Source organism: Ursus maritimus, unplaced genomic scaffold, assembly GCF_017311325.1.
Source record: "Ursus maritimus isolate PB19 unplaced genomic scaffold, ASM1731132v1 scaffold_2, whole genome shotgun sequence".
In the NCBI taxonomy this organism is placed as follows: Eukaryota; Metazoa; Chordata; class Mammalia; order Carnivora; family Ursidae; genus Ursus; species Ursus maritimus.
Window position 1 is genome coordinate 46,371,403 of NW_024424452.1, and position 12,238 is coordinate 46,383,640.

At 44.9% G+C, this 12,238-nt stretch overlaps 1 protein-coding gene across 1 annotated transcript in view; it reads right to left on the reverse strand.

The window, feature by feature from the left end:
• Window positions 1-12,238, reverse strand: part of RGS5 (regulator of G protein signaling 5) — a 46,767-nt gene that overhangs the window by 17,521 nt on the left and 17,008 nt on the right. The window contains exon 2 of the mRNA XM_008685711.2: window positions 6,137-6,247. Within this exon, the coding sequence (XP_008683933.1) occupies window positions 6,137-6,247 (111 nt within the window). The remainder of the gene's footprint in view (window positions 1-6,136; window positions 6,248-12,238) is intronic.

Genomic DNA, 12,238 nt, shown 5'->3' on the forward strand with positions numbered 1-12,238 from the left:
AATAGTTAGGCCAATGAAGGTGTTTTTCCTAAATTGGAGCTTCCTTAGCTCTTCGCCTCTTTTTTTAAATCTACTCTTCAGACAGTCCAGGGACGTTCCTGCTTCCGTGTGTGTGTGTGTGTGTGTGTGTGTGTGTGTGTGTTTTAATAATACCTCAGGTTTTAAGCATTCAGATTAGCAGCTGAGGTTGGTAAGACAATCGCCAATTCCACTTTTCACTGGGCTGTCCAGGCTTAGATAAGCGTCACTTTATTTATGTAAGGAGTCCAAGATGGCAGTAGCTTTTTTTGGCTGAAGTGCTGTGACTACTGCCTTCACTTCCGTGTTCTTCACTGCAGAATATGTACAGATTTGGCGTCTTAATTGTTTGACTTTCCATAAAGCTTTACGTTTTTACTATTTGAAGATTAAACATGGTGGAAAAAACCTCACGTGGTTCCTGTTTTCCTGGCTAGAAACAGAGGGGTCAACGATCAAGAGCTCCACACCAATTCCTCGGAAATTTATTTTTAATCAGTGAACGACCTTCCCTCCCCTATTTTCTTCTGGTTCGTGTAAAGGAGCACAGGAAAGAGACATGACATGAAGTAGGGAATGCAAGTATTTTTCTGCCTCCTCTTATTTCTAAGCAGAAAAGGGCTCGTTTTCTAGAGGTCGTAACTCCTTTTGGCTCTTCATTATAACTCTCTTTCTATGTGTATATTATTTCCTACCTTCATTTCTAGCATCAGGGCTTACACATCTTAATTTCTTCACTACAGTGGGTTCAATGTTCTGCATGTAATAGACACACACCAAGGCTCTATTGATTGTTGACAGAAACAGCAGGACGTTAAATAATTGGACAAAAGAAACAGAGCAAGGGGAAGGCCTGCCTACTCACCGAATCTCTTTCTGATTTTAAAAATATTCTCATGAAATGAAATCACCTTCCGTCCCTCTCCTTTCCTCTGGTTAGTATAGAGGAGCACAGGAAGAAGAAATGACATAAGCAGGTGCACCAAACTCAAGCACGCTACCCGACCCAATTTGTCCCAAATGGTCTTGTTAGAACCAGACTAATGATCAGTAGCAACGGTACATCACAGCCAAGATTAAATTCCTGAAAAGGACATGTGCAGAGCCCGCCTGGGGGGTAAATTAGTCCCAACTGATTGAAGGACACAGCTGAGCAGGACGCATACCCCACAGCATAAAGCCCCATGTTCTGATTACCAGACCAGGAGGTAACAGAGGTTCATCCTGTCCTGATTCTCAGAATTTGCCAGCCCTCATTAAGTCTGACTTCTTTGGAAACAAGATAGATGCAGATCTAAATGGCCAATAAGTGCCCTGGTTTGCAAGGTCATCACTGACCACAGAGAGTGGGCACGGAGTCTCTGTGTGCGGGTGTGGGGGAGGGGCAGGAAGCCAGTTCACATGAAAGGCAAAATCAACATTTATAGAGATGATGAGCTGTGTGTTTTATAATGCCCGGTGTAAATGCCAACTGGTCCAGGAAGTGACCGTCTCAACTGGGAGTGTTCTCTCTTTCCTATACTCTTCCCTATGTACTTGTGGAATCTCTTACATGGTAACAATGCACTCACGGCCTGAAGGGAGAGTTTGTTGGTCATGGAGAATCTCTCCTGGTCCACCTCTCCGAGGGCACACCCCCCACAGCACTAAGCAGGGCTGCAGTAAGCATGCGTCAAATGCAAACATTCATGATGGTTCCGTGGGCCCATAGTCAGTCTGGTTGAAGAAAGCCATAAATGACCCGAAAGTTTGATTTCGAAAATGTTAGCCCCATGAACCATTGCTCCTGTTGGCAGCTCTGACGCTTCCCAAGCTGTAACCATGGGAAAGTGTTTTAACCTCTCTAAACACCAGTGGTTTCCTTTCCTTGTTTTTTTAAATCTACACAGTACCTGGCACACGTTTAAACACTTCTGGTAATGTTCTCACACGCTCTTCTTCTTGACAAGGGAAATGAAATTCCAGTTATTTATTGGCACTTAGTGCCTGGTCTGCGCTCCCTTCCTTCTCCGCAGGGCAATATGGTCATGACTCCTCTCAAGTCCATTCATGGACATTTGTTAAGCCCTTACCCCACGGCCGACAGCGACCTGGGTGCCGAGGGTGGGGATGCAGACAAAAAACACCTGCCACTTTTCGTTGTCTCTCTGTGGGCCAAACATTGTACATAGAGCTGCAATCCTGGCTGTGATGCCCTCTTTGCAGTTCACCTGGTGACAGTATGGGTATGGGAACGCTTGGTAACTGTGCTCCCCTGTGCATGGCTGGGTCCTGCTTCTGTGTGGAGGTCATCCTAGAGGTATAAAGTGGTGAAATGCCACCAGCAAAATGTAGTTAAAAATTAGTATCAGGGCGCCTGGGTAGCTCAGTCAGTTAAGCATCTGCCTTCTGCTCAGGCCATGATCCCGGGGTCCTGGGATCGAGACCCGCATCTGGTTCCCAGCTCAGTGGGGAGTCTGCTTCTCTCTCTGCCTCCTCCCCCTGCCTTGTGCTTCTCCCTCTCTCTCTCTCTCTCAAATAAATAAAATCTTTGGGGCGCCTGGGTGGCACAGCAGTTAAGCGTCTGCTTTCGGCTCAGGGCGTGATCCCGGCGTTCTGGGATCGAGCCCCACATCAGGCTCCTCCGCTATGAGCCTGCTTCTTCCTCTCCCACTCCCCCTGCTTGTGTTCCCTCTCTCACTGGCTGTCTCTATCTCTGTCGAATAAATAAATAAATCTTAAAAAAAAATAAAATAAGTCAAATCTTTAACAAAAATTAGTGGCATAAGCAGGGGGAAAAGGAACATCTAGGTTATAAAATAAACCATAGGAATATCTGTATCAGCTCCTGAGCATTTCACAATTGATTCTATGACAAGCCATGGTAATAGTCACTGCAAATGAAATTTATGCGGTGTACTGATTGTTTACTACTCATTATGAGGACCTAGAGCACAGCCTTGGGGAATGCTCATGTATGGAGAAGGTGGGCAAAAGTGGCAGTCCTTAGAGAGACAGAAGAAGGCAGGGTTAGAAGTGAAGCAAGACTGTTTTCGGGAGGCCAACCATTGAGCAGAACCAAATGCTGGCAACGGGTCAAAGGTGAGGATTTAGAGAGGGTTCCAGTGGGTAGTAATGTTTAAACCAGCTAAGCAAGAGCGAAGAGAAAATCCTGGAAGCAGCGGCTTTTCTGAAAGGAGATTCAAAACCAAGCCAGCATCGCTGAGAGTCACTCAGAATAGAGTCGAGCAGACGTTGAGGAAGTGGGGCCCATCTCCAGACTGAGTCTTGTCAGTCGCACGGGACCACTTCCTGGAGCACAGCCTTCTGCTTCAGACTGAGATGGAGATAGTGTGACACCTGTTAGCTGAGCAGCCAATCATGCATTAGATAGAAGTCTGCCAGCATTAATCACAGCTCTTCCAAAACAAGTTACGTAGCCTTGTGGGTTTTGCCTTTATAAGCCTGCACTTTACGCTGGCTACTGGGAGCACGTTTTCAATTTTGGTTGACTCGGTGTCTCCTAGATTGCCATCCCTAAGACCCTGATAGGTGCTTTGGTTGTTTGACAGTCTCTTCTTGATTGACACATTCTGTTTCTAGAACTAGCTGATGAAAGCAAGAGAAAGGGAGAGGAGTAGGAGGGAGGGCCGAGAGAGTTTTTTCAGAGTGGAACATGGGCCCAGAGGGAGAAGGGTAATTAAGAATACTAAAATGGTAACAGACGCTGGCTATGGCTGGGAGGGATATAGGAAACTCTTTTCTATTTTTTTCGGCTTTTGTTTTTCTAATGAGAAAAATAAAAACACTTAAAAAATAGAAAATGCTTTTTTTGAGACAGGGTTGGGGGGGCAGAGGGAGAGGGAGGGAGAGAATCTTAAGCAGGCTCCATGCCCAGCACAGAGCCTGACATAGAGCCTGACACGGGGCTCGATCTCACGACCCTGAGATCGTGACCTGAGCTGAAAATAAGAGTCGGAAGTTTAACCGACCAAGCCACCCAGGCGCCCCAGATAATGCTTTTTACAAAAGGGATTGCTTTTTTTAAGAGGAGAGGGTTAAAAATACCTTCAGTCTGGAGAAGGTTTATTTTCTTCTCTGAGAGGAGAACACGGGTACAAAAATACAGAGAAGTTTTAAGTGGGGAGAAGAGAGACTGACTGGGCTCATGCGGAACACAGTCTTTTCCTGTCAGTTAAAAGGCATGGACATTTGCCAAACCCGAAGAGGTGGAATGGGTTTAGGGCTGGGAAGAGGGTGGGAAAGGCTTGTAGGGGTCACTGTGACAAATGCAGTGGGGACACACAAACAGTCTCTAGGGATATGAAGGATTTTTCTCCCCAAAACAATTCCAACTAACTCCTGGAAAAGGAAAGGAGGTTGAAGACAAGAGAAGAAAATCATCCGATAAATATCAACCCAGCTTTCCTTCCAAACTGCTTCTGTCTGAATCCCTGTTAAGCCAAATAGCTAAGTGTCTGTGGGGAACATTAAAGCAGAGAATCAAAGCAGGAAATGTAGTACCATATTTTTAAAAGTGAATTCCTCCCGATCTATAATCACCACATTGTTTACTTCAAAATTGTTTTTGTTTTTGTTTTTTTTTTTTGATCTGTTGCTGCTATGAAATGTGGTTCTTATTCCCCACAAGTGCCTGGTGCCTGCCACTCCCCACTGAATTAGCTTCTGCTTTCTAAATGCAACGAACTCGATTAGGCCTCACTTCCTGTTGGGGATCACTTCAGGTAATACGAGGAGAATGGAACTATCCACTTAGGTTGAGGGAAAAAGATTTAAGCAGAAGAATCCATCTTTTTATCTCCCAACCAATCCAGCTGTATTAAATTGAAGGTCCTTTGGTCCAAGAGAAGATTGGCCAGTTTATACAGATGTCAAATTTAAAAAGAAATGGAGGTTAAAAGGGATTCCTGTGTTTTTACTGCCCTTCTGAGATCTCCTCGAAGATTTCAGATAGCAGAGTGAAGGAATTCGAGTACATTTGGCCTTTCCTTCTTCCCACTCTCCTTTCTTGATTTTCACACCCATGACAATGTTTGAAGGGGAAGATGGAGGGTGTCCGGGGTGGGGGGGGAGGATTGTAACAGTGGGAAGTCGTGTGTGTGTTGTGGATAGTGTTACCAAGTCACAGCAGACTCCCTGCAAACGGGGAGCTGCCCTCACTGCCGTAACAGCTTGACTCTGTAGGATTATAGTTTCGCTCCATGCCTACATTGATGGAAGCGCGTGTGGGAAAGTGGGGGATACGGGGGAGAGAGCTACAGAAGTCCAGTCAGGAATACTAATTTATGGATTGGGGTTAAAAACGCTTCATGTACATTAAATAGAGTTGGCCGGGCAAGAATTCATTCCTCTGTCAAGGAACAGACTTCTGCTCCTTTGTTGGACCCTAAAGGAATCATATTTTGGAGAAGACCCTATTAGGCTTAAATTGTCTGCCCCGGTCTTAGCATCTTCCTGAGGGAAATGTTTCCATTTCTATCCTCCTGCTGACGAAGCAGCCTTGGCTCCTTCCTTAGCAGGGGAGCGTCCAGTGATCTGAAGTAACTAGGTCGGGGGGCGCCTGGGTGGCACAGCGGTTAAGCATCTGCCTTCGGCTCAGGGCGTGATCCCGGCGTTCTGGGATCGAGCCCCACATCAGGCTCCTCCACTATGAGCCTGCTTCTTCCTCTCCCACTCCCCCTGCTTGTGTTCCCTCTCTCGCTGGCTGTCTCTCTGTCAAATAAATAAAATCTTTTAAAAAAAAAAAATGAAGTAACTAGGTCGGGAGGGGTTACCTGACCCCCAGGCAGCAGGCGAATAGGTATTTTTTGTCACACTTCTGTGTGGTAAATGATTGAGGAGGAGGCTGGTGCCATTTTGTAAGGTATGGTCTGTCTCTCAGATGAGGTCCCAAGGCAGGGCCTTCTCTTTATTGTTTAAGTAACCTGACGGTATCCGATATTATGCTCCAGACATAGTAGAGTAAAAAAATGCTTATTTACAAACCAACTCTCTGAGGGGTCTTATGATCTTCAATGAGTAATCGAGAGTGGAGAGCTCTCCAGATGAGGGATGCTACACACTGGAGAAATAACCACCCTCTGGAGGAAAAGGAGTGGAATCCATGCTCATGACTCACTTCCGGGTCTTGGCTGGTTTCTCGGGCTTCTCATTGTATGGAATGACAAGGTCAACAGCCGAGTCTGGCTTCTGGAGGAGAATTCCCAACTTGGTCTTAATCTCCTTGGCCCTGAAAGAAAAGATAGAAGGAGGGATGGGAACACCATATGAGCATACAGATCTGAAACAGATTTCTTTCTGTGTCAGAGAAACAAAAATGAACAAATCCCCATTTTTACTGCTGGGGCAGGAAGAATACTAATGTAGAAATGAGAACACATGCGTTCTAACAATTAACATTTATCAAGCTCTTCTTATGTCCCTGGCTAATATGCATTATCTCATTTCATTCTTAATTACTGTTTTGCATGTATTCTTTCACTGTATATATGACAGATACTATAGTATTATTCCCATTTTACAGATGAAGACACTGAAACTCAGAGTATTTAAATAACTTCCTTAAGATGACCCCGCCTGTCTGTGGTGGAGATGGGACCGGAGCCCACACCGTCTGACTCCAGAGTTCAAGGTGAGCTACTCACTGCGTTGCCTACCTGACTTCTGAGGGCTCTGGTCCCAGATCTGCCATTAATTAGATGTAGACTATTTGAAAAAAATCATCGAGTCCTAAATACCTCGACCTCCCGGGACAGCACAATGCATGGCGACGCCGTCAACACTCAGAAACATTCACCAGCGTCAACTAAAAATACCTTGGATTTGTTCCTCACAAATATGCTAACATTTATCTCCTAGTCCGTGCTAATCTTAACCAAAATCTTCAAGAGTGGTGATGGGATTCATCTTGTGGCCAGATAGGGTTTTGCTGCTATAAATAGACTTTGCCCATCCATTCACATGGAGACAGTGATGAGACAATTTAAGTAAACACAACGTGTGAGATTAACAATCATGGATACCAGAGAGAAAAAATGAAGGAAATGGACTGCATGTCTTACCAAAAAACCCTATAAATATTGAATCTTATCATAGTTTCCTTTAGTATCATAAATATAATTTTCAAACTACGATCTAGGTTTAGTCACTTCTACCATGTCTTTTCCTTTCCATTTCTTTCTGCGTCCGTTCTTTCCCTAGAACCTTCTCTCTGGCTGAAGCCGAGTCGGACCCCACACCCCAAGAGATCGAGCTCACCCAAGCACGGCACTGTGCTTGAAACCGGGCAAGTTCCGCGGGGGAGCTTATATAACACACGAGAATAAGAATAAGTGTCATTTTGATTCCAAGCTCCGCAGGCTGCTTAAATTAACTAATGTTTTGGATTTTTTTTTGCCTAGAAAACGGGACCGATAAAATAGTACATCCTCTTTTTCGTGATGATTAAATATGCGAATGCATGTGAATCACTTAGCAGACCATTTGGCATATAATATTGCTTCTTCAAAGTTAGTTCTAACTGCATAATCATTTTCCCAACTGAGCTCAACCCTGTTCCCTAGCTTCAAGTACCAAATTAAAACATCCAAAAAGATTCCCACAAGTTACTAAGAATTACTACACCCACCAGCTGCCATATTCTAGCTCTGGAGACAAGAATCACCAATTTAATGTTTATCTGAAAGAGAGAGAAAACATTACAAGGGTAAGGAAAAGGGGTTGGGGGGAATGTATATAATATTTGTGGCTACCCTCTGCTGGCTAGTGTCCAGTAGGGAGGCCAGAAACATCAGGTCCATTTTTGCGGCCAGGTCATAATGTCACAGCCAGCTCTTGCAGACCTTCATCTGTTAACACTCTCCTCCTGGCCCCAGATGCCCTTCACTCCGTGCGCCCAAGGGTAGGGCTCATGCAACAACTGTTTTTACCCTCGACCTTCCTCAGTAGTTCACTCACCCATGTTTAGATAAGGATTATCTATCGAACGTGTCTCAGATGCTTGGTTTTTTGGTTGGTTGGTTTCTTAAGTTTTGGGTGGTTTCTTTCTTTTTTTTTTCTTTCAACTTCTGTTTCTTTTTTTCTCCTTATGTCTTTTGCTCCATTGGAGCTATTTGCTTTTGTAAAAGGCAGAGAGCTATTTGTATCTGATTGCCTGGTGAAAGAATAGGATGGACATAAAGGGGTAATTAGAACAAAGGAGCGGAGTGTTTTAAAATTTCATTTATCCGTTACTTCTTTTTTTTTTTTTTTAAAGATTTTATTTATTTATTTGACAGAGAGATAGACAGCCAGCGAGAGAGGGAACACAGGCAGGGGGAGTGGGAGAGGAAGAAGCAGGCTCCCAGCAGAGGAGCCCGACGTGGGACTCGATCCCGGAGCGCCGGGATCACGCCCTGAGCCAGAGGCAGACGCTTAACGACTGCGCTACCCAGGCCCCCTATCTGTTACTTCCTGATCGCGCTTCCTGTGTCAGCAGCAGGCAGTAAACACATAAACACAGCATGTGGTCCTTGCCTTCAAGGTACGGATAGCCCACTGGAGCCTCAAACTTGTAAGTGATCACAAGCAGCTATTCAAGGAGAGGATGTCCAGAGAGCAGCAGAGCTCTGGCCTGCAAGGGCAAGTCAGGGGGACTTCTAGGAGGAGGCAGAGCGGGAACAGCAGTTTGCCAGGTGGACAAGAAAAGGGCAGACCTTCCAGGCAAAAAGGGGGGAATGTGCCTATTGTCGGAAAGGATGCAGAAGTAGTTCTGTATGGCTTGAGAGTAAAGGGTGATTAGGGAAAGCAGAAAGCCGAGTTCGACGACGCTGGCTCACTCTGCCTACCCTTCCTGGTGAACGGAAGATGACAGAGGAGACCGTAGAGCACTCAGCAGAGGGCAGCTCTGGGAGGAAAACCAAAAAAGGGGGTAAAACGACTGAAAGGTGGCTTCAAAGCCAGTCTCTGTGTAAACGGGTGGCATCCTCTCTTACAAACTCAATCTGTTTCAAGTTTTTCTCTTGGTAACTCTTTCAAGATGTATTTTCCCATAAAAACACTGTCTATCAACGGTGGTTAAATTGTTAAGTCATCCCACAAAAGCCTTTTAAAACCAGAATGAATCAGAACCCCAGTACGGTTTCATCGGTATCACTGCTTAAATAAGATTTTTGTGGGATGATCTAGAAATCCATGGCCATGTGCAACATTGCCTATAGAAAATTATAGTGCATTTCCTCAGGGTAGACAAACATACCAGTTCATCAGATTATGCTTTTCTTTGTACTTGCCCTGGGGATATAAAGGAGAAAGGAAATTCAGGGCTCTGTTAAAATTTTTTTTTGATGGCTTTGACTCCTGGCTTCTTATATGTTCAAATATCAGACATTAAAGAGAGTCTATAAGGCAGGAAGTCCATTTGGTTTAATTGGGAGTTTGTGGGAATACAGAGAATGAATATTATGATTGCATCTCTTTTTCTAAAACACTCAAAGTTTACAGGATGGAGAGTTGTCAGATGCTAGAGTTGAAACCACTTGAAACCTTTTATTCTTTGTGCAAGGATAAACACTGTTACTACATTTGTTTTTCTCCTCGGGAGTTCCTGGAACAAGGGGGAAACATCCCCCCTTGCCTTTTCCTCCCCACCCCTCCTTACTCACACATATGGGAACAAAATAAACCGAGTGGAAAATCAAACAAAATGAAAGCTCAAACCTATCATTTTATTTTCCCCCTTAAGAATCAACTTGGATGTATCTGACATGAATTTAATGTCAGAAACAACCCCATCCAGAGAAGAAAACTTTCTGACACGTTGATGATGTCAACCCCGTCTCGGGCTCTGTTTGCCCCTACACTAGGCATTTTTCCTGGCTACATTCCATTAATGCTGGTGAACAAGAAACAATTTTTATCTCCTTCCATCTCATCCCCATCTTTTTTTTTAATTTTATTTTTATTTTTTAATAATATTTTTTTATTGTATTATGTTAGTCACCATACAGTACATCCCTGGTTTTTGATGTAAAGTTCCATGATTCATTAGTTGCGTATAACACTCAGTGCAGCATGCAATACGTGCCCTCCTTACTACCCATCACCAGCCTATCCCATTCCCCCACTCCCTTCCCCTCTGAAGCCCTCATCTCATCCCCATCTTGGTATCCTTTGGTTTTACAAGAAAAACCTTGTTTTGAAATAAAATCAATTGAAATGCCTGGGTGAAATTTTAATTAAAAGCTCAGAGGAAGATAATTCCTTCTCTAGATGACTCACATTCGTGATTTCAAACTGGAAAGGGTTGGAGTAATTGTGGGGTTCGCGGTTTTAAAGCTGTGCCTCCTGTGGGTATACTGGCCAGGCAATCAAATTTCAAAAGCCCCTGGGCCACCTGGGTCCTTCCTTCTAATGGGCGAATTGAGTCAAAGTTATTTGAGTCCAAGTTACTACCTTAAGGTCCCCGAGTATGAAAAAACAGTACAAGCAATCAGTCGAAACAGAAATATAGCTGAATTTTTAAAAAAGCAATTCCATTCAAGTAGAATATAGGAGAGTCGACTATATGGAAAGTCCTGTGCTAGGTTGCAGAGATGGTTCCTTGCCTCGGAGACATTTGGAACAGTGGAATGTAGGACACGTACACGCAAACGACGTGCTAGGTATTTTTCTAGTCATTGACCGCAGTGGATGGGCTATTCCAATGAGAGGCTACGGGCCCTCACCTCAAGGAGCGTGCGTGGTGTGCCGATGTGACAATATGCAAGCAGTGCAACGGCAGACAGCTCCAAAGGCCGCCCCTATTACACTCCCAGAGCCTTCTGTGTTTTTCCTTCATGGTCCTTATCAGCTTGCACAGATATCTCTGTGTATGTATTTGGGTCTTGTCTCTCTCTCCCGTTAGAGTGGCGGGTCTCCAACAGTATCTGTTTTGTTCACAGTTCCAGTCTCAGCACATAGCTCAGGGCCTGGCATTCACGAGGTGCCCCCCCCCCCCAATCTGGTATGTAATTTGGCGAATCAAACACTGAATGAGTGAATTGAATTTCTAGCTAAGAGTAAAACTACATTTTGGGTTAAGTGAAATCCTGGGGTGTGGCACAGAAGAAGTCATGGTGCACTGGGCTGTTCTTAATTTGGTGCTCTGGGTAGGAGAGGTAAAAAGCCACTGAAGGACGGCAAGGACTTTGAAGTGACTGAATTCAAGGGCGATCCATTCAAGAGGTGGAAAGGCAAGTAAGGCTCAAACTGAGCATGCTCATTCAGTTCCTCACGCCAGAGCCCGGGTGATACACTGATGAGAAGGGGCGGGGAGGGCAATGACAACCACCAGCAGTCTGATCAGAATCTACTGTGAGACCATAATTTATCAGGACTTAAAAGAAACAAAAGCAGCCTGGAGGCGTAGACCCATCCTGTGGCTGAAAGACTGTTGGTCATCACAGGCAGGTTTCATTCTAGAGCCCAGACATCTCTTGGGAACAGTCAAGAGGAAAGACAAGATGGAGGACATTTGGGACGTATAGAGCCCGGCTTTCACATTTCCAGAGGAGGTGTCCCAACCCGTGGCGTCTCAAGGACAATCCAGTTTAAAGTCAATTCAGCTTAAATCTGTGTCGCCGATGCCCCCTGCTGGTCATGGGGAAGTGTGTGTGTCGGCGGAGAAGGAACGTAGAGAGCAGACCTGTGTGTTCCAGGCTGCTGCCTTCTGAAGAAAAGCCACAGGACTAAAAAGGACATGCCCTTTCTTGGCTCCTAAAAGCGTAATAAATACCCAGAAAAATAAACAACAGTTTCTACAACACTTGTTAGCAACGGTCTCCGTGGCTGGAGAGAACCGCATCTACCAGAGTTAGCCGATCTGAGACACAAAGGAAAAAATTAGCTCCTCTTGAGTTCCCGAGGTCGAGGTGTGACCCTTGTAGACAGAAGCCAAGCTCAGGCTGACGGAGAAAAGGAAGCCCAGAGGGTGTGTGTTCACCGGACAGGACCCATCTGGAAAGATTCATTTGGTGGAAGACTGGAAAACCCTTCTTGTGGGAGGCTCTTAGAGCTGGAGATGAATGGAGTTTGTTAGTCATCGACGGCTCTTTGAGAGGCAGGGGTTAGTAAGTGACCTTGAAAACTCTTAGCAGAATATAAAGAAATATCAGTGGACAATCAGGTCCGTTCAGGAACTAAAATTCTCAACTTCCCAGGATCCTCGCAACATGGCCTCTTAAAATCAAGATCAATTCTCACG